We start from the raw sequence: 19,282 nt of genomic DNA, 5'->3' as shown, positions 1-19,282 counted from the left end.
TCTCAATCATTGTTTTCTCTGTTGAGAAGTTTTGTGTTTTTCTTTTTCATGGTCAGCGATTGTCGAGCTCATCTTTTTTCCCTCCTCACTTCCAATGTCTTTCCTGAATCTCTCGTCAGATTTAACTTCTTCGGCTCATTGCACACTTTGTTGCTCCTCTGTTTTCGTCACTATTGCTATTATATCCCGAGGCCAGGCAGTACTGGACCAAAAAAATAGTCATGCTCAGTTAGCGATAATGAAATCCACGTTTAAACGGCCTCGTGGCAACATCGCCATTATTTCTTCCCTTTTCCACTGGTCTGTTCACAGCAGATCATACTATTCAACAACGCGGATGTATTTATGTTTTCGTGTCTCGGGTTACCTCACCCGACAAAGTGAAAGACAACTTTGCATGTTATTGGCACGTCGACGAGGACAGAATGGTGGCGATATCGTCTCCGTAAACAAAAGTCAGGAGACATCGCATATGAATGGGTTGGCGTGCGTCACGAAAACCGCGACTGGAGCCAATCAGACAGCCAGCGTCCGAGAGCCCTTTTTGTGTTTGTTTTGCGAGAGGCGCTGAAAACGCGTCACGTAACTGAAGCGAGACGCGTTAAGTGGTTTTTGGTAGGCTGACAGGGGCCTTGCAGTGAACGTTTAGTGGCATTTGGGGTATTTTAGTGTTGTTTCCCGCCCGCTTTGTTTACGTCGTTTAGTGTTTTTGATGTTTCCTCTTTTGACTAATACCACCACTGACAGCGGTTGTTGTGTGGGGCCTAACTAGGCAGCGACTGCCATATCTGGGAGTCGAGGACTGTTCATGCAGGCACTTTAACACGGCGGTTTCAAAAAGAGAAGGGATGATTGTTGTCCGTAGTAGCACGAGTCGCCGTGTAAGAATATCCGCAAAACGCGGCAGGAGCGATGGAGCGTGGTTGGGAAAGGGCGGTTCAGGCAAGTGTAGGATGCGGGGTTCGTACCTGCTTCTCTGGAATGTGTAGCCATGTCGAGGGGCAAATCCAGTCCGGCATGGCAGGCAGGACCTGGCCAACCGCATTTGTGACCTGCCGCTGCATCACATCACGGGAGCCACATAAAGGGGAACTTCACCTCAAATATCTACAGCCCAGATCTTATCTCTCCACTGATCGTGGTCATTGATACCGCCCGATGCGTCGACTCGAGGAATAGAAGCACCCGAAGAGGCGGCCATCTCGTCTTCATATCGCACGGTCGAACGAGAACAGTTCCACCATTTTCTACCTCATCGTCGAGATCCTCCTCGCTCGTCCAAAGTGCTTTCTTGTTGATTGGACGACCGGTCGCCACTTGTGCGGCCTGCAGAAGACGTGTGGCCCACCCGCGGCCTGGCCCTGTCGGTTGCTGCATGAGAAGCTTGGGCGCACACCCACAGCGATTAAAAAGAGGAGCCCTATTGTCTCACCAGCGCCGTTCCCAGCCTCTCGATTTCCCACACCGTCGAGGACAACAAAACAAAACAGTGTTGCGCCAGACCAGAAAACGACAAGTCGATGGGACGACAAGACATCACACAAGACACTGGTTGACAAGAAAAGCCTCGACTATCCAGCAAGCCCCAGCAAACCTATCGATCAAAGCCTCCTCCATACAGAACAGTGACCTCAACATCTATACCAGCTCTTCACTTCAATCGCCCTCCGCCGCGCGAGTAACTTTTCTGCTCCCTTTGCGCACGCCGTCCAGTTGGTGCTCGTCCAGTTGGTGCTCGTCCTTGTTTATTCTTTTCCACCTGTCCCTTTTTGACAGTCGCTCCCGTTGCCCGCTATTCTCTACGACGATCTTTGTCTTTGCTCTTCTTTTCTCTCCCCGTCGTCAACCGCTTTCTGAACCCAGGTTTCTTTGGTCCAGCCGGTCTCCCGTCCCTATTTTGTCATTCCTACTCTCATCTTTGCTTCTCCCACTGTCTCGTTTATTTCTTGTTACTTTTATGTTTTCTCTCCCTTTTACCTCGTCCCCTGCCCCCTTCATGCAGCCACTCTTTGCTGTCCACAACAACGTGTCTCTGCTGAGCATCAATATTGCCCCCAGCACGTTCTTGGCCGCGTTGACCTTGGCCCTCGTCTTTCTGTCGCTATATTTGCCACGGCTGCCGTCCTTACCCTTACCCCATCTCTTCCGCTTCGACCGGCGTCGTAAAGGAAACGACGATATAGACACCGTCCAACACAGACGCCAACGCATTGCCAACGACCTCGGCGACGGCTACAACGATTACGTCGATCCTCGACAGTGGCGTAATAGAGAATCTGTCGTTGTCGATTGGCAGCATCGTCAACTACCACCATTGCCGCCTCCGCCATTCCGACCTCTACTGGGGGGGTACGTCGAGGAGTGCGACGATCGTGAGAAAGAGCGCTTCTCCGGATTTTTCCGTAAGAAAAAGAGCAGCCGGAGTGACCGCGAAAGGCCAGCCGCAAAAGATTCGAGAGAGAGACAACGGGCTAAGGAACGGGAGAAGGAAAATACCAGTCCGGGAAGTCGCAACAAGTACTTGACACCCCCAAAAAGCACATATACCAGCAGGAACACCATCTCGGAAACGACAGCGGAATCGGCCAAGCTGGTGGTTCATAGTAGTCGCCGCAAAAACGTGGGCGTATATGACCCTCATAGTCAATCGCCGGACAGCAGCGATAGGGAGGAGCGAGGCCGACAGCCTATCGGCATTGACACGAACGACCATGCCACGAATTGGCTCTCCTCTGGTATCCTGGGACTCATCACATCCCGGATTCGACCCGGCCAACAACCGACTCCTGACACCGTCCATCTCTCCCCACCGCGAACACCAGTCGCATTCCCTACACCCGCAACACGTCCAGCAGAAAGTGAACCCACAACTCCCACAGGTGTTCGGACAACCGTCGACCCACACCGGCTTCCTCGAAACCGACAGCGAGGGAAACGACAGCGTGGAGGATTCAGCATCTGGCGGTGGTGGGTACAGCCCTCCGGCGTGGCGCCGCCTCGAAAACGGCGACCGTAGCTCAGGCTTCTGGCGCAAAAGTGACAATATCCTCGGCTCACCCACTCTGGCGACGCCAATGAGAGAGACGGACGACCAGCTACACTACCAGCATCAGAAACAGCAACAGCAACAGAACTCATTACCACACCCATCTACATCGCCACATGCCTTCGCATCACACCTTCAACAGCATTTTCAAAGGCGGAAAGAGTCCAGGCTGGGTCGTACATTTGCCTCGTCGCGAGCATCAAGTCCTGGGTTTGATAGTGAGGAGGACGCCATGGTAGACGACATGCTTGGGCCCGACGACGATGACATCTTTGACGACCATGGTGGCGGCTATGCGGACGATACCGTGCTGGAGCGCGCTATGCGCACACGACTGCCTGGCAGCATGAGCCCTGACAAGGAACGAAGCCCCGAACCGGAGCTCGTCTACCCAAGCCCGCTCAGTCGGATGGATGGCATGCGGCTCAAGGCTATGGAATCCATACAGGAGGAGAGGGCTGGTTTAGAGCTCCTAAACGGCCAGCATGAGACGTCCGACAACTATATTCGATTTGCAGTCCGCTCGGAGGTGAAACACCACACCAAGCTTCTCCATACTGCGTTAGGTTATGTACGCGGCAGAATCTATTTTGCGACTCGCTCTTGGGCGCGCATTCTCCTGTCAGTCGTGGTTGGCATCCTGTCAATTGCGGCCTTGCGCGCATTGTCATACGCGGCTGGCTTTCGCGCTGTACCAGACCTCGTCAAGGTGGCAGGCGTTGCACGATCTTTTGAGCCGCTCATCTACTATTCAGAAAATGGCGTGGCTCAAGTGCACGATTTGGAAGCCACCGGTGTGGCCGTGTGGGATTTAGGCGAAAGCGTCCGCTTGAGCAACCTCACGTCAGCACCTATTATCGTCCAAGAGCTCGACGAGCTCAGCGACACCCTCCGGGCACTGGCGATGGAACTGACCCGCTTCTTCTCAAACATCGATGGCGACATTGACGGCATTTTGATTGTTATGGACTGGGCACGACGGGAGCTCGGTCGTCTACAGGAACCGCCGACGTCGACGTCGCCCAGTCTTTTTCTCATGAAGCCCTTGGCCGCTGCTTACGACAACGTGTACAACTTGCTCGCCTGCGCGGGCCTGTTTGAAAACGTCGCAACGGGATCGCCCACGGCTGTGGGCGCCGTGGCCACGACGCTGTTTGGCATGTCCGGCCCGCAGCGCACACGTGCCACGCTGCACCGCACGTTCCACGAGTTCCTTTTGGTGCTCGAGGAGGCCGTCGCAACAGAACTGCAGCACAGCCTGGCCCTCTTTGCGCTGTTTGAAAACATCGACCGCCAGTTTCTCAACCTTGTGCGCACCGTCGCACGCGAGGCCAGTGTCCAAGACGAGCGCCACGCGGATCTATTGGCGGGCCTCTGGACGCGCATCCTCGGCCCCAGCGCCGCCGCCACGGCCAAGTACGAGCAGAACCGCGAGCTGCTGCGCGACGTGCGCGAGAAGACGGTGCGCAACAAGGGCGTGCTCGTCGAGCACAACCACCGCCTGTTGGCGCTGAAGACGAGCCTCGAGAGTCTGCGGCGCAAACTCGTCAGCCCGCTCGTGCGGTCGGTCAACAGCAGCACGCTGACCCTGGACGAGCAGATCCGCGGACTCGAAGACGTCGGCACGTACCTCTCCGAGGTCCGTGCTCGCCAAAAGGGCCGGCTGCTGGAGGCGCTGTACGGCGCGGGATCCGTGCGGGAGCGCATTGGCTGGAGTGGAAGCAGCGAGGACAATGTGAGCTAATCGGGGAGGCGGTCGGGGCTCCAATGAACAGTGGACAGAAGTAAGGTTGCGAAAATTGTGATGCATTTGGTCGCTGTGTGTTACTGGTCTCAAACGGATTGTCTTCTTTTTGTTTCTTGGGGGACGTACGATCACCGCATTCTTTACGGCGCCCACACATTGGCATTGTTTTAATTCGTATGTCTTTTAAAGTAAATTTTACATCATATTTCGGCATCTACATCCTAATCGAGTCATCTTGTCTAATTTCATCGTGTCGAGCCTGCGTCAAACTTTGTAGGTTATATACAGTCACGGGCACAAGCAAAATGATTGTTGTAATATTACGGGCAGGGAAATTTAGAAAATCAAAAGGGGCTCTTCCAAAGTCCCAAAAGTCTATTGTGCAATTGCTACCGAGGCGGTCACGAAAAAGCAGACCGATTGTCCATCTAAAAATAGGAACGAGAGGCTCAAACCAATACCTCAAGTTCTCACTGTTGTGTCTATTGCGCAAAAGAACAAAATATAGTAAAAGCAAGGTCAACGGTCAACCTTCTGAGGTGCGCCAGAAACAAAAAGCAAAATATCCCAAGTTGAACTGAAGGCAAGAAACAAACTAATACCTGCTCGCAATGCGAAAAGTAAACAAGCAATGCCCAAGCAATGCAATGCTTCGATTAATTCGACTGTAAAAAGAGTCGTATGAGAAGGAGGGAGATCGGTGGGGTGTGTCGATCGGTAGTGTCGCGTCGTGAAGTAGGTAGGTGAGGTTGGGTATATAAAAACAAAGAAACAAGAAAGGTAAAAGCCCATATGACGCCATGATGCAAAAGTCGACAATGTCGAACAAGAAGGCTCGCAAAACGAAATAAAAAGAAGTGCATGCAAAAGACAAGGCAGAAAGGAAGTACAATACATTCCTGGCAGCCTTGTCTTTCTGCAACATAAAAGGGGACCAAAATCTATGTCGATAAAAAGAAACATGTGGGTCGCATCGAAAAATGGTTCGCGTATGAAAAAAGAGTCGTTCGCGTGTGTCGTCACAGTCCTCTAGAAGGTGCTCCAGTTCCAGTCACCGGGGACACTCTGGGCGACGTCAGGAACCTTCGCCACCGTCGGGGTCCCAGGCGCACCAGGCTGACGAAGAGCCACGACCGGGCTCGTAGGCGCCGTGGCGGCTTTCTTGTAGGCGCTGGTGTTGGCGGTAGCCGGCGTGGTGGTGCCAGGCGAGGCGCTTGAGAGGTCGCTGCTGTTGGTGCGTGTGCGCCAGGCCTTGAACTCGCGAAAGCAGTAGGCACAGGCGCGGTTGGACGAGCCCTTGGGGTTGTAGTTGGCCTGCTCGTCTAGCGGGATCTCAAAGGCGGAGTGGAAGTCGCAAAAGATGTTGCCGCAGCGGCGGCAGTGGTGGCGGCGGGTGAAGTAGCTGAACGACTTCTTGCACGTCGGCTCGTCGCACATGGTCGACTCAGGGTCCGGCTAACCAAGTTAATAACTGCCACCGTAAACGAGGCGCTGTAAAACGAGGCACTGCCCTCATAAACAGCCATGTTCATGGAGAGTCATAAATTACACACCTTCCAGTGGCTCCGCGAGGGAAAGCCATTGACGTCCGGAAACTGGTCGAGGTTCCACTTGGTGTCGACACACTTGCCGCTGTCGTTGGTGGAGCGGCGGCTCAGCAAACCGATTCCAAAGGCACCGAGGCCCGGGAGGCTGATGAAGCTGCCGCTGGAGCGCATGCCCCCGCTGCGGCGGCTGGTCTGGCTGTGGTCGTCCTGCTCATCGTCGTCCTCGGAGCCGTCGCCCACGGCACTGCTGTCGCCGCTGCTGTGGTCGGGTGCGTCGCCAGCCTTGGCCTGGCCCTCGCGCGACGGATGCTCGTTTCGCCGCAGGACGGCCGGGATGTAAAGGGGGCGGACCTGGCGGGTGTGGTAGTTGCCATTGCTGTTGTTGTTGCTGGCGGGCTTAGGCGAGGTGGGCGAGCTGCTATTCGACGTGCTCAAGGGCGAGATCTGGGGATTGTACTGAGATGCAAGGTTGGACGCGGTAGCGGCGGTATTTGCGGCAGCGACGGCGGCGTAGGCGTAGTGCTGCTGGTTGAAGGCCGGGATCTGCTCTTGCGCATGGCGTTGGTGAGGCTGCGTGTAGAAGGCGTCGCGCGACGCCGTAGGAATGCGCGGCATTATGAAGTCGGCGGCCATGGTCATGTGCCTACTCGGACGATTCTACGAGGAGAGAAAGAAGAGCTGTAAAGACGTAAGGTTCACTGGAAGAGGTGGGAGATTGCATGCGCTCTAGGTGAAGTGACGCCGACGAAGTGTTGCAGATCGTGCAGAAACAGGCGTGACAGAGGATTCCGCAGAGTCGGGAAGGTGAAGAGGAGCGAGGATTCTCAACAAGACAAGACGACGAAAGAGTAAACCACCTCTCTCGGGTTCGTCGCCGGTGAAGATACGTAGTAGTTGTTGGGGTGAGAGACACAGAAGATAAGCGCAGATTGGAAGTTTGCGCGAGTAGGAAGAAAACAGATACAAGCCCAGTTGCTTATTCTGTTGCTTTTCTGTTCTCTCTCGAGGACAGATGCTAAAGGTATCGTGAAGAATGTAAAGGGTAAAGTCTAAAATCGTGAACATAAATAAAGAAAGGATGAAAATACAACAGAAAAGAGAGAGGAAACAGAGAGAACGGAAGGGGAAGGGGAGGGAAGGTGTGGAAAGCGAGGCCATATGGGGGGGCACGATACTTTTACATATGGGGAGGGCACCAAATAAAGCACTTCCGACGGACAAGGAAAGAGCGACCACCAAGCAGTAGCGTGGTAGGTAGTGGTGGTCGGCACTAGCGACGTCTTGATAACGAGAAAAGCAACAGCCAGAGGCGAGACGAGCGACGGACGAGGCGAGGGGGGCAAACGGGAAAGAGTGACAGGCCTCAGGCCATAGTATGGGCTGCACACGCTTCATTCCTTTTCTGGTGGGCTCGGTCAAACGAACTGCAAGAGCGGCAATTGGACACCCGCGGGCTTTTAGAGCCTAGGCGCGGCGTTCAGTTGCAGTGGGGCGCCTTCTGTCTGCGAACGATCGAGGCTAAGAGGCTAAGAAAGAAAAGTGCGACCAGTAGCCCGATTGTTGCGAGAGGCCAGAGGTCGTAAGTTAAGATATCTTACAGTGGGCTACGAGGGATCAGAAAAGGCACACAGGGGGCCAGAGTGCAAGAGGTTGGGGAGGCGAACCAACAACCAACATGCGCTAGGGCGACGACGTCGGCGACTGGGGTTGATAAGTAGATTTCGACGACTCCTGGAGATCGCACTTGTCGAGAAGCACGGAGTGTGACCTGTGCATTTGCAACGACGACAGGGGAAAGCATGGGAGAGGACGGGACTAAGCAAAGGGGAAATCAAACGGATAAGCAGGTGCGAGTGGCATTCTAGATTGCAAATAAAGCCGTATCGTCAGTTTTGGCAACTGCTTCATAGTCAGCAAAAAGGTCGGGGATGACACTGTTTGAATCGCGAACAGCGTTTCGACAATTGGACAACACAGACACAGACACGCACAACAGCCACATTGCCCCCCATGCCCAGGCCTGCCCAGAACCGGTGAAGACGTCGCAGGCGCACACGGCGGTTGTGGTGTGCAGGGATCCGCGGGGATTGCAGGCTGCAGACTGCAGACTGAGCTCCACAGTGGACTTACACTGCGATCCACAGAACTGGCCTCGTCAATGTCTGTTCCTGCTCTCTTGGAGCATGGGCATCTCTACATGGAAGAGCGCCACTGGGTGGGATTGTTGCGGATCCAACTCCCCAAAAGCAAAGAGCGGTGGGAAAGGGGGGCGATGTCTGCAGCAGATGCATAGACTCAAAATGGCAGACGAATACGGGGTACGTCAGAACGTCAGGTTGTCAAAACGTCAATACGTCAAGATATCGACTTGATTGACTACCAGGATCAGAAACGATTGACACCATGATGACTGAGTGGCGCCAGAGGGAGAGTAAAGATGGGGGAAAAGAGGTGGCAGCGAACAATCGAAAGACAGGGACAACGGAATATGATGTGCGGAGTACAAAAGTACAAAGCAGGTGGATGTGCACGAGCGGTAGGATATTGAGAACGGCAAGCACCGTTTCGACGTCGTCTTTTGGCAAAGGGAGACAATAACTGGGCCGGAAAAACGAGTGCCGGCGAGGCTATGTGGCGAGCCCAAATCTCGACTCCTTGCGCGCAAATCCCGAAAGGGCGCTGACTGGCACAACGTTGCTCGAGGCTGTCATGAGCCGTTAGAAGCGCACGCCGGCGCGCATTCGAAATCGACTCTCCAGTCCTCTTTTTAAATTTTATCTTTATCTTTGCTTTACTTTGGTCCTATCGTGAGACCGTGCGATTCTAGCGACGATGCTTCTTGCCTTTGTCTTTGTGAGTTTCGGAGGATAAGAAGGTAAGAGACGATAGAATACGAGCAACAGCTTGTTTCGTTACTGAGCCCCAAGACTTGATGCTTCGCGTCCGAAAGTGGACGATGGATAATTATGTCGTACATATCCTCAGTTTGCCTCTTGGAGGTTGCAACCTGACGCACGTTTGCTCCTTCCCCTCTCTCACCGCCTTTGCTGTTGCTACGTCGTTGAAGAGGGAAGGAGGGGGGTGAGGAAGGAGCAGCACACAGGGTGCCATTGCCCCGACTGTCGGGCCTGCAACGCCACAAGTGTCCAAGTGACCTGACCTGTCTCTTTTTTGTGCCATTTTCTCCGTTCTTCAGGACGGTCGGCGCATCGTAGGCAACGCAGTCGCCAGCGTGTTCGGCATGCAAGCACCCCCCTCCCATCACGAGGTCTCGACCTGCAGTGAGAAGACAAGTGGAACAGCGGAGCTACGAAAAGGCCATTGCGAGGAAGGTGCGTTGCACCGCATTGGCACATCTTCAAACCGACAAAGGAAAGAGACGGTGTAAGTGCAACCATTTACCATTTACCTCAAACGAAGCATCTAATGTGTCGTGACCTTGCGACGTAACTTGCCTTACTCAGGCGTCGCCTGCATTCGTCCTTTGCAAGTGACAGCAGTTACGGCTGCAAAATAACAACACGACATAGATAGGCCAGGTTCGCACGACGGAAGCAATACAGAGTACTTGTGGTGGCCTGTTAAATTAAGATGGAGATAGTGGCAGATTAGATTGGGCTGCCATTTTCGATAACGGCGTTTGCCAGCGGGGATTCAACGTCAGCGTATCCTGTCGATCAACGCCGCCCGATCAAGTCCAATGAAGGCGCTGTCGCTGTGCTTGCCGTCATCCTCCGTACACCATATATTAACATATCTTGCGACGTACGGAGCAGTTCGGTAAACGCACCAAAAAAGGCCGCTCACCGGTATGTCACAGAGGTTTTGGTATAATTACGGGATGCAAATTGACGGTCTTCCTATTTCTCGCCCATTCTCAAACTCTTTCGCTCTGTCGCTTTGTCGAATCGCTCTTTCCTACTTTTCTTTGCCTCGCCGCTCATTGGGCCGTCAGCAGCCGACTGCCCGAGCGAATATCTGGGTCCTTATTTACTGGTGCGCTTGGCGAGTCACGCTTGCCTAAAAGTCCCTCCGTCGTATTGGTCGGCCCCACAGGGTACTCATATGGTACAGCACTACCTTAGCAGAGGCGCTTAAAAACAAAGTATCTAAAGTGTCAGTGCTGCAGTTTGTGCCTATGCTTTTGTTCGCTGCAGTACGGAGTAAGTACCTCATTAAGGTATCCACCTCTCACGTGCCAAAGGTCCCTCTTTTTGTCCTGCTTTCTGTGTCCTCCCCCAGTCCCCCACGACCAACCACCTTACACTAATTCTGTCGGGTCGACTTACTCAGAACGGCGAAAGCACTCGTGGCATGAGAGGCGAATCTGCGTCAGACAGCCTGCTCCTTCCTTTGGTTCTCTCACCAACGACGTGACAATTACGCAGCGCGTTTCCGATTGACAGCACCGCCGCCACCGCCACGCGATCAAAATACACCCCAGACGTCGTAGGATTTGCTATTCTGTACATTTTATTTTTTCTGGTGCATTCCAATTTGTGTCGCACGCGACGCCCTTTTATTGTGGTGGAACAGAAGACCATCGTTGTTCGGACGGGTCGCTCTTTCCTCCTGTCCAAAGTCAAAAAGTCTCTCGCTAGCGTTTTTGTCAAGATGAAGCAGGCACGGTTTGTGATTGGTCTGTCAAAGCAGCTCTTATCACTGGCCTGTGATTGGTTCTTTGAAAGTACAACCCTGATGCCGTTTTTTACGACGTACTTCTCAACCTGGCAAAGTTTGGCCCACACCACCCCTGCCGTTAATGGAAGGACCCATTATTTTTATGGGCCTAAGACGAGGCCAAGACCAGAAAGACAAAACGTTCTGAAAAGCATGTTTATTTCAAGTTTGAGTTGGAGATTTTCAGTGAACGAAACAAGACCAGCCAAAAGCAACCTCGAAACGACACGATGAGACAAATAGCACGGCGAAATAAAAGATTGTCTTTTGACGGAGAAGTTCCAAGTCCCTCCGCAGCTACTGCAACAGGCAAAGATTGACGGCAAGGCACAGAGAGACGGAAAGTGTTGCTGTCTGACCGTTGTGGCGTCCAAAGTGGCATCTGTGCAGAGTACGACATGGCAATTCGTGTAGTGTGCCAAAATCATTTACACCGACCAGCTCGGCCTACGACAGGTCATTTCGGGGAGTATTATCCCAGCCCCGGGCCGCCTGTAAGTCGCACAAGGTAAATGAATTAGAATGCTGTCGTGTTGAAGACGCACTGCCCGACCCATGGAAAGGGAAGGGACATCCGTTGTATGCGGTATGCCGTACTGCTATTTAGCGATATCCTGCCGCGGACGGCCAACAAGGGCCGCTCTCGATATTGTTTGAGATTGCGGTTTTCAATTTCATTTCGTAAGTTTGGATGAGTACACTCATACAGTCCCAACAACAGAAACAAGCAAGAAATGCTGGTAGGAAGACTATGATACCGGAGAAGCAAAAACAAGACGCATGCAAGGTCCAAGATCCAAGATGATCCAGGCCCAAGGCTCCAAGACACCCCCAAGACCAACAGTCTCATAAACACTCGCTGAAAAGGGGCCGCAATCCTCGTATACGAACCAAATGGGGAAGTGGTTCTATCTCAAAGTGCCAACTGTTGACACTGTACTGAGTACAGTACATCGCAGAACACTATTTTAATGGGGAAACTGCTACAAAGACATGCCGATCCAACGTAAAATACTTCAAAAGAAAACCCAGAACCTGGTCCAGCGCCAGGTACAGTGGCTACAGGACTACCTTCCTTGCCTAAATGGGCAGCCCATTAGCTAATAGTTTGCTCTGCGTCCCACGCTACGGGCTGTCGGGTCTACACAGTACGAGCGAGAATTGCTTTTGTACGATGTAAGTCTGTCTCGTAGCCGACCTTCCCACGCTCGCCACGGTTCTCCCGCCGCTAAATTAAGATGATGGGAATCGCCGGCGCTGGTAGCAATTCTGGGCGCCGAGGAAATAAGAAAACACAAGACATGTAATGAAGAAAAAACGATAACTACAGAGTATGTCGTACTTTGTCATTACAACGCAAGGCAAACGAGCAAAAACATGCACAGCCAGAGGGCCGGATAGCACTTTGCACATCATATATCGTAAGCAGTCTCCCAGAGCAAAGCAGAGTTATCAGGACATATCCGACCAGAGGCAGCCTGGGAAGAGGCGAGGAAAGCGTCGTAACAAAACACGGCGATTGATCGCGTCGAGGCAGTTCCATGCGGCTGTCTGTTGATTCGGAAATGGCAACGAAACAGGAAAGAGAAAGCAAGACTTTGTCCTTGTCTTGTCAAAAGGCAGATCCTCAAAGACAGCGGAGCATCATCGGCCTCGGCGAGAAACGCAGGAAAAGCTGTAAAGTAGGCGGCCGCCACCTGCCGTGGCAGGCGCCCTCCAGGCGTCTCCGGGCTCCATAAAAAACAAGAATCGCAAAGGAAGCAAGGAAAGTCCCCAGTATCCAAGGAAAGAGCACGCGACACTTTTGGGTCCCTGAAAAAAGAAGAAAAAAATGGGGGGAAACAGCGAAGCACAGAGAAATGGAGAGGCCGAAGAACACAGCCTTCAACCACGACGAGGCAACCCGACATCGTAAATGGCAAAGCAAACAAAAAGTGGGAAAGGCTCGTCATTGGAGCATTCTAGCCGCGGTGCAGAGAACTAGGGGATCAGAACATCTGTCAGAGCTGGAGTGCCTTAAACCATCTTCAGCACACAGAACTCACTGGCCACGCCATTTCTGACTGTGGCTACGTTCATCATCACAGCCTCCGAGTTTGCCTCGCACATGTCATGCAAGTCATGATGAATGGACATTTCACAGATTATGCCAGTCATCGATTTCGTACTGCGAATCATTCTGCATATTGCATTGATCGGATGGGAAGGAAGGAGCCGCCTAGAACTACCTGCATGACAGCCTGTAGGAGCCGTCGCAAGCCGAAGGAGGGCGCAGTCGCTGTGATGCTCAACCATAGACCGGTCCAGACTCTCTTCACCACTCTTTTCGAACATTTTGGCCCTGGGCGACACGTTTAATTCTTGACATCTAAGAAAAGAAATAAAATCAGATTGGCGGTCGTTTTGTGTACTTATCGCAAAGGAAAAGCCAACAGACACACCTCCATGCCATGACAAGGCACCAAAAAAGAAAAGTAAAACAAACGAGTCGTGTATATGCAGACGCCATGCACATCCCCCCCTTGCATCTCGTACGTCCCATGATCACGTTCCTTCACCGTTCTTTTGTCTCTGGGGCACCCTTCTCCTCCCAACGGCCACTTTTCCCGCCATCTTTGAACACCACGCGCAGGCCGTCGATGCGCATGCCCTTGTCCACCGCCTTGCACATATCGAATACTGTCAGGGCCGCCACCGATGCGGCCGTCAGAGCCTCCATCTCCACACCCGTCTTGCCTTCACACCGCACGGTAGTGCGTATATCCACATGCCCGTAGTCGTCATCGTTGTTGTCGTTGTTGTCGTTGTAGTCGTCGTTGTTATTATGGGCCCCAGAAACGGCCAGGTCGACTGCAACTTGCGATAGAGCTAGTGGGTGGCACAACGGAATAAGGTCAGCCGTCCGCTTAGCCGCCATGATGCCAGCGATCCGTGCCACGCCGAGCACATCACCCTTGGCCATGTCGTTGGCTCGAACCAGGGCCACTGCAACAGGACTTGAGAACCGTACCGTACAGGCCGCCTCTGCCGTCCGCGACGTCACGGCTTTCTCGCCCACGGGAACCATGTGTGCCGTCCCCGATGCCGAGACGTGAGTCAGACGGGGTTCTTCCTCGACCGTGTGTTGAGACGCCGTCCGGCCTCCGGTCTTGCCATCGTTTTTCCGGCCGAGTCGGCCAGCCGTAGAGTAAAACACCTTTCTCTGAGATATTGAGCATGCTACCGGCGAAGCTGTCATATGTGAAAGGTATGGTGAGAGAATGGGTAATGAGGCCGTCCCATTTGTTGGCTGTCTGCCCCAACTCTGGACAAGGCCAGCACAGCTATACATTGACAGTGAAGGCTGGTGACGGTTGCGGTCTATGTCAACATTAGCTACGGGTCCTCACGCATCCTGCAACCAACCCCATGTCGCAAAGCCGGCTCTCCAGATTCAACCCACCTGTCCTGCCTGTCTGAATACAGGATACATGAAAGTGAGGCTCATCTCGTTGCGGAGCAAAAGCACTACCCACCTATCAAGATCATCGGCCGGTTCTTCATGTGCTCTAGCTCGCCGATGCCCGCGTGGCGCTCCTTCTTGCGCTTCACTGCCATGCCAATCACATCGAGCAGCTCAGAGGCGTTTGGTAAGACATCGCTCAACTGTATGTCCAAGTTGGGTTCTTGTGCCGTAGCGGCGGACGAGGCCTCTTTAGCAAGCCGCACCATCTCGGCCATGGCCGCCTCATCGATGGGCTCCCCACTGTTGGCTTGCCGCATAATATCCCGCAGTGAGACCTCGGCGTTGCCAAAGAGACACACTTTAAGGCTCCCGTCGCTCGTGATCCGCAGTCGGTTGCATCCGCCGCAAAAGTTGTGCGTCATGCTCGTGATGAAGCCCACGCGGCCCGCGAAGCCAGGCACCTCGTACGTCTTACTCGTATCGTGCGGTCCGTTGTGATGTGCGTCCGGCACCATGCGCTGCAGCGTCGGGTAGTCCGCGCCGATGCGTTCCAGCATCTCGTTGAAGCTGACCATCTTGCCCGTGCTCCACCGGTTGCCGTCAAACGGCATGTACTCGATGAACCGCACCTCGAGGTCGTGGTCCCGTGTCAGCCCCACAAATTTGCCCAGCTCGTTGTCGTTCAGCCCACGCATCACGACACAGTTGATTTTGAGACGGATCCCCGCGCCCGCCTTGTTGAGCTCCAGAATCCGATCCATGCTCCGCTGCACCGCCGAGAACCCGTCGCGTCGCGTCATCAACCGGAACTGCATCGGATCGAGCGTGTCCAGGCTCAGGTTGACGCCCGTCAAACCAGCCTCGACCATGGCCTCAAGCTTGCGGTGCAGCGCCAGCCCGTTTGTCGTCAGGCACAGCTCCCGCAGGCCGAGGCGCTGCAGCGCGCCGAGCTGCCGCATCAGCGGCAAGATGTCGCGCCGCACCGTCGGCTCGCCGCCCGTGAGACGGATCTTGTTGACGCCCTGCGCCACAAACACATTGGCAAGCAGCACAATCTCAGGCGTCGTCAGCAGGTTCCGTTCCGGCGACAGCTCCACACCCTCCTCGGGCATGCAGTAGAGACACCGCAGATTGCAACGCTCCGTCAGCGATATGCGCAGGTAGTCGTGCTGGCGCTGAAAGCCATCGGTCAGGAATTCGGAAAACGGTCGAGCATTTTTCAGTTGTTCCTGTCGCTGCCGACGGCCGGGCTCCCGCTCGGGCCTCTGCACCTCAGTCGTTGCTGGACCCGCAGTGAAGCGATCAACAGAGGGAGGCGGGGCACCGTCATTCAGGTTCGCTGCCGACGTGGCCCGTGTAGCAATCGTCCGCCGGACGTGGCCGGCTGTTGAATGTGGCCGTAATGCCAAGAGGCCGCATTGGGGAGAAGCGAGCCGCAGCATTCGCCACCCAAAGCTGGGCGACGATTTGTTCAACGGCATGGCGATGTGTTTTGCTTGCAAGAAGAGGTTGTACTCGGATGCATGCCAGAAGAAATATGAAACCGCCGAATGCTAAGGACGTGTTTTCTTTCCAAGACCACTCATTGCAATCGTGGGGCTGCTTGTCTTTATGTGTGTGCGGAAGAGTTGAGCTTTATCGGCCACCTCCGCGTATTCTGCGGAGATGCCAATAATTTACTCCGCACACGGTGCTGAGAACCAGCGAACCCACATGTCAGAATTACTCATCAGGTAAAGTGGCAAAATAACGGCGGCAAGCGCTCCTTCACACTAGTCGGTCGAACTTTCTGTACTCAAGATGTTTGTTTACTTTGTCCTGCATGGAAAGAGCGTTGGAGGTTCGAAACAAAAAGACGGTTCAATCTGGACAGCGCCTTCCCGCCATGCGTCCTTCGTTGCATTCCGATGCATCGCGGCAGGAACCACAGTGCGCTAACTTTCGAAAGCCAATGTCACACGGAGAACCTGGTGGGGATATTTGACATTAGTCCCATTATGGCAATTGGTAAACAGAGGAAGGCACGTTCTGCACAACCCCGCGAATGGCTTCTGCGATAAACAAACTATCCCTGAATCCCAGACGTCCGATCGAGCTCTCTTGAGTAACCTCGTCAATCAATACCGACAGCACAGCAGTACGAGAGCTTCTACTGCGGTACCACATGAGCCCAACGCGCCCGAGACACACTCTGAGCTCGACGCGTCCATCGCAAGACCCCAAATCTCCGATAACGCCCACCGACCTCCAGCCATTATGCGCTTCTCTAGAAAGTTCAAGGGTACGTCATCAACGTTTTAGGGAGTGGTGTTCTAGGTCCATCGTGCCCATTACCAATCATCTTGGCTTTCTCGTCACGATGCATGCGCCGGCATTCTTCTAACGCGCTTCGCAGCTTCCTCGCATTGTCTGCCCAGCCCAGATGGCCGGCTTGTGGCGACGCTGCTTCCCACTGGAATACACATTCAAGCTGTGGACCGTCTCGAGGAGTTCGCCGACGTAATAGAGCTTCCAACAGACCTGTCTGTCTCGGCCATCGTCAGCTTCCAATGGTCGCCGACTTCACAGCGTGTCCTGGTGGCTACGGCAGACCAGATTCTGGTGGCGGCTGTCCTGGCCTCGACCGGTGGTGAAGAAAAGCCATTCCGTGCTGTGATTCGCAACCCGTCACTGCCCGTCGTTGCCAAGCCCGCCTTCGTCGGCTTTGGTCCTTCCGATGACCAAGTGTGCCTCTGTTCTGCTTATGGTGTAAAGTTTGCCGTGTTCAGCTTGCTGACGGGCAAGACGGTCGAGATCTTGAACCCGAAGCTCTTTAGTTCAGTTTCGGTTTTCAGTCGTGGATTTTCGTTCCGGCCAGACAGCAACCACCTCTCCCTCCTGACACGCACTGCAGGCAAAGACTGGGTCAGTGTGCACGACCCGGCAGCGTCAACTCCCATTGCATCATGGGCCCCCGACACTATTGATGCCCAGGGCCTTGTCTGGAGTCCTGACGGCCACTGGCTGACAGTGTGGGAGTCGCCCGCATACGGCCGCAAAATTCTGTTCTATACACCTGACGGCTATATTTTCAAAACCTGGACCGGTGTTCCCCATGCCGGAGCCACTCGACAATCAAACGGTGACGGTGATGGAGGTTATGGCGATTTTGAGACGCACATCGATACACATATTGCCGACGAGCTACTTGGGTCAGGTGTCAGGCTGGTGCAGTATTCAGCAAACGCTCGGATCTTGGCCGTTGGTGATGTCTCGCGCACAGTTCGACTGATTGACGTGGCATCTATTACGACATACAAACGGCTTGTTCATCCCACATCTCTGCGCCCTCGAACGAGCGCGTCATCTATGGTAAGTCGGCCCGTATCCGGCTGAAGTGCCTGGGATTAGTAAAAGATTGTGCAAAAAACAAGAAACGCTTACCAGAACAAACAGATTTGGCAGGAACAGATTGGGCCATCTGCCGTCAGCGGTGTTTGTCACAGCTTTGTCGAGGCAACGCAGGATGTGTCGCCCCCGGGCCGCTCGGCCTCGACCAGCACTGACGCATCTGGAATCTCGTCAGGATGCACGCTATTGGCATTTGACTGTGCATCCGCCCTTCTTGCAACTCGTTTGGAAGAGGCTCCCACTACTGTCTGGGTCTGGAGCGCGGAAACAGGACAATTGTGCAGTGTTCTTATGCTCCATGCGAATGTGTCTGCTGCGACATGGCACCCTTCTACACCCGCCACCCTACTCATCACATGCGACGGTGAAAAGCACCAAGGGCTGGGTGTCGTCTGGAACCCCCTCAAGGATGAGCCTCCTCAGGTCGGCGACTTCTTGCGCTATTATCCTCTCACAACTAACGAAGGCCACCTTCCACTAAGTGGCGCCCCAACAGGAAAACATCGCTTAACATGGCTACATCTCGACGGTATCCCGCCTTCGCTGTTTTACTCGGATGGACACGAATTTTCTCTTGTCGCGCTTGATGAGGGCGACCAACATGAGTACAAGGCAACCGACTCAGTGCCGTGGCCAGAGGCCGACATCCCAGCAGCACCTTCCTACTTGTCCAATAGGCAATGGGCCCTTGAAGATCGAGTGAGAGAGGAGTCACCCTTGGAACTTGTGCCCGCAAGCGTGGAAATCGAAGGCGCCAGTGTGTTGGATGATACCTTCCACTACAAAAGAGAGGACTAGGCACTTGTGTTCCGTTTCCCCGTCCTCTCGGCTTCCAGTATTTCTCACCGCTGCGCCCATCTTTCCTTCTATAAACCGACCAATTGCGGATCTCCCACAGCAGTTCTTTTCAGCCCGCCCTATGTTTACTGCTATGGGCGAATAATGACAACACACCGTGAAGCAAGCCCACATCTGGAGATGCTGTGTGACCATACCAGTGACAACACAGCCAGGTTATCACTAAACTCTGTCCTGCCACGGTCGTTATCGGTATAGCTGCTATGCAGGCCAGAGAGGGCGGTTGAAGAGTACAACATATTGCAATCAATCTACTGTCTACCCGGCAGATCAACTAGGAGATTCGTGCTGCCACAGCTGCGAAAATAATCTGTCACGTTTAGCGTTGCGCAAAACGGGCCATTTCGATTGCCATACGTCAATCAACACCATTGATGCGATGAATCAGATTGCAGCAGTTCGGCGCAGGTTCCTGAACCGGTCAACATTGAATTTGGGGTAATGACGAGATATTGCTCAGTTGTAGGATCCCCGCCCGCCTATGGCCCGAGCCGCATCAAGCATGAAACCTAATAAGACTGCTATGATAACTCGTCCTTCGGGTCCAAAAAGTGTGACTCAAAAGTCAT

The 19,282-nt window shown here is 53.8% G+C and overlaps 5 protein-coding genes across 5 annotated transcripts; 2 read left to right on the top strand and 3 right to left on the bottom strand.

The window, feature by feature from the left end:
* Window positions 1-1,996: 1,996 nt before the first annotated feature.
* On the top strand, window positions 1,997-4,790 carry SPSK_03966 (uncharacterized protein; the record flags this gene model as incomplete). Its single annotated transcript, XM_016730781.1, has 2 exons — window positions 1,997-2,821; window positions 2,880-4,790. 2 exons carry the CDS (start codon window positions 1,997-1,999, stop codon window positions 4,788-4,790), a joined length of 2,736 nt encoding a protein of 911 aa, XP_016585853.1.
* A 1,032-nt stretch (window positions 4,791-5,822) lies between these two features.
* Window positions 5,823-6,973, bottom strand: SPSK_04382 (fyve domain containing protein; the record flags this gene model as incomplete). The annotated part of the gene is made up of 2 exons (XM_016731190.1): window positions 5,823-6,248; window positions 6,347-6,973. The coding sequence occupies 2 exons, from the start codon at window positions 6,971-6,973 to the stop codon at window positions 5,823-5,825; spliced, it is 1,053 nt and encodes a 350-aa protein (XP_016585852.1).
* A 6,601-nt stretch (window positions 6,974-13,574) lies between these two features.
* SPSK_04550 (molybdenum cofactor biosynthesis protein C) lies at window positions 13,575-14,258 on the bottom strand (the record flags this gene model as incomplete). Its single annotated transcript, XM_016731353.1, has 1 exon — window positions 13,575-14,258. One exon carries the CDS (start codon window positions 14,256-14,258, stop codon window positions 13,575-13,577), a length of 684 nt encoding a protein of 227 aa, XP_016585851.1.
* Window positions 14,259-14,527: 269 nt separating this feature from the next.
* Window positions 14,528-15,946, bottom strand: SPSK_04275 (molybdenum cofactor biosynthesis protein; the record flags this gene model as incomplete). Its single annotated transcript, XM_016731086.1, has 1 exon — window positions 14,528-15,946. One exon carries the CDS (start codon window positions 15,944-15,946, stop codon window positions 14,528-14,530), a length of 1,419 nt encoding a protein of 472 aa, XP_016585850.1.
* A 404-nt stretch (window positions 15,947-16,350) lies between these two features.
* Window positions 16,351-18,653, top strand: SPSK_04032 (WD40 repeat-like protein; the record flags this gene model as incomplete). The annotated part of the gene is made up of 4 exons (XM_016730845.1): window positions 16,351-16,394; window positions 16,481-16,746; window positions 16,861-17,816; window positions 17,901-18,653. 4 exons carry the CDS (start codon window positions 16,351-16,353, stop codon window positions 18,651-18,653), a joined length of 2,019 nt encoding a protein of 672 aa, XP_016585849.1.
* Window positions 18,654-19,282: the final 629 nt, after the last annotated feature.

This window comes from Sporothrix schenckii (assembly GCF_000961545.1).
Source record: "Sporothrix schenckii 1099-18 chromosome Unknown Cont47, whole genome shotgun sequence".
Lineage (NCBI taxonomy): Eukaryota > Fungi > Ascomycota > Sordariomycetes > Ophiostomatales > Ophiostomataceae > Sporothrix > Sporothrix schenckii.
Note: the sequence above shows the minus strand (reverse complement) of the source record. Positions and strands in the feature narration are given on the sequence as shown.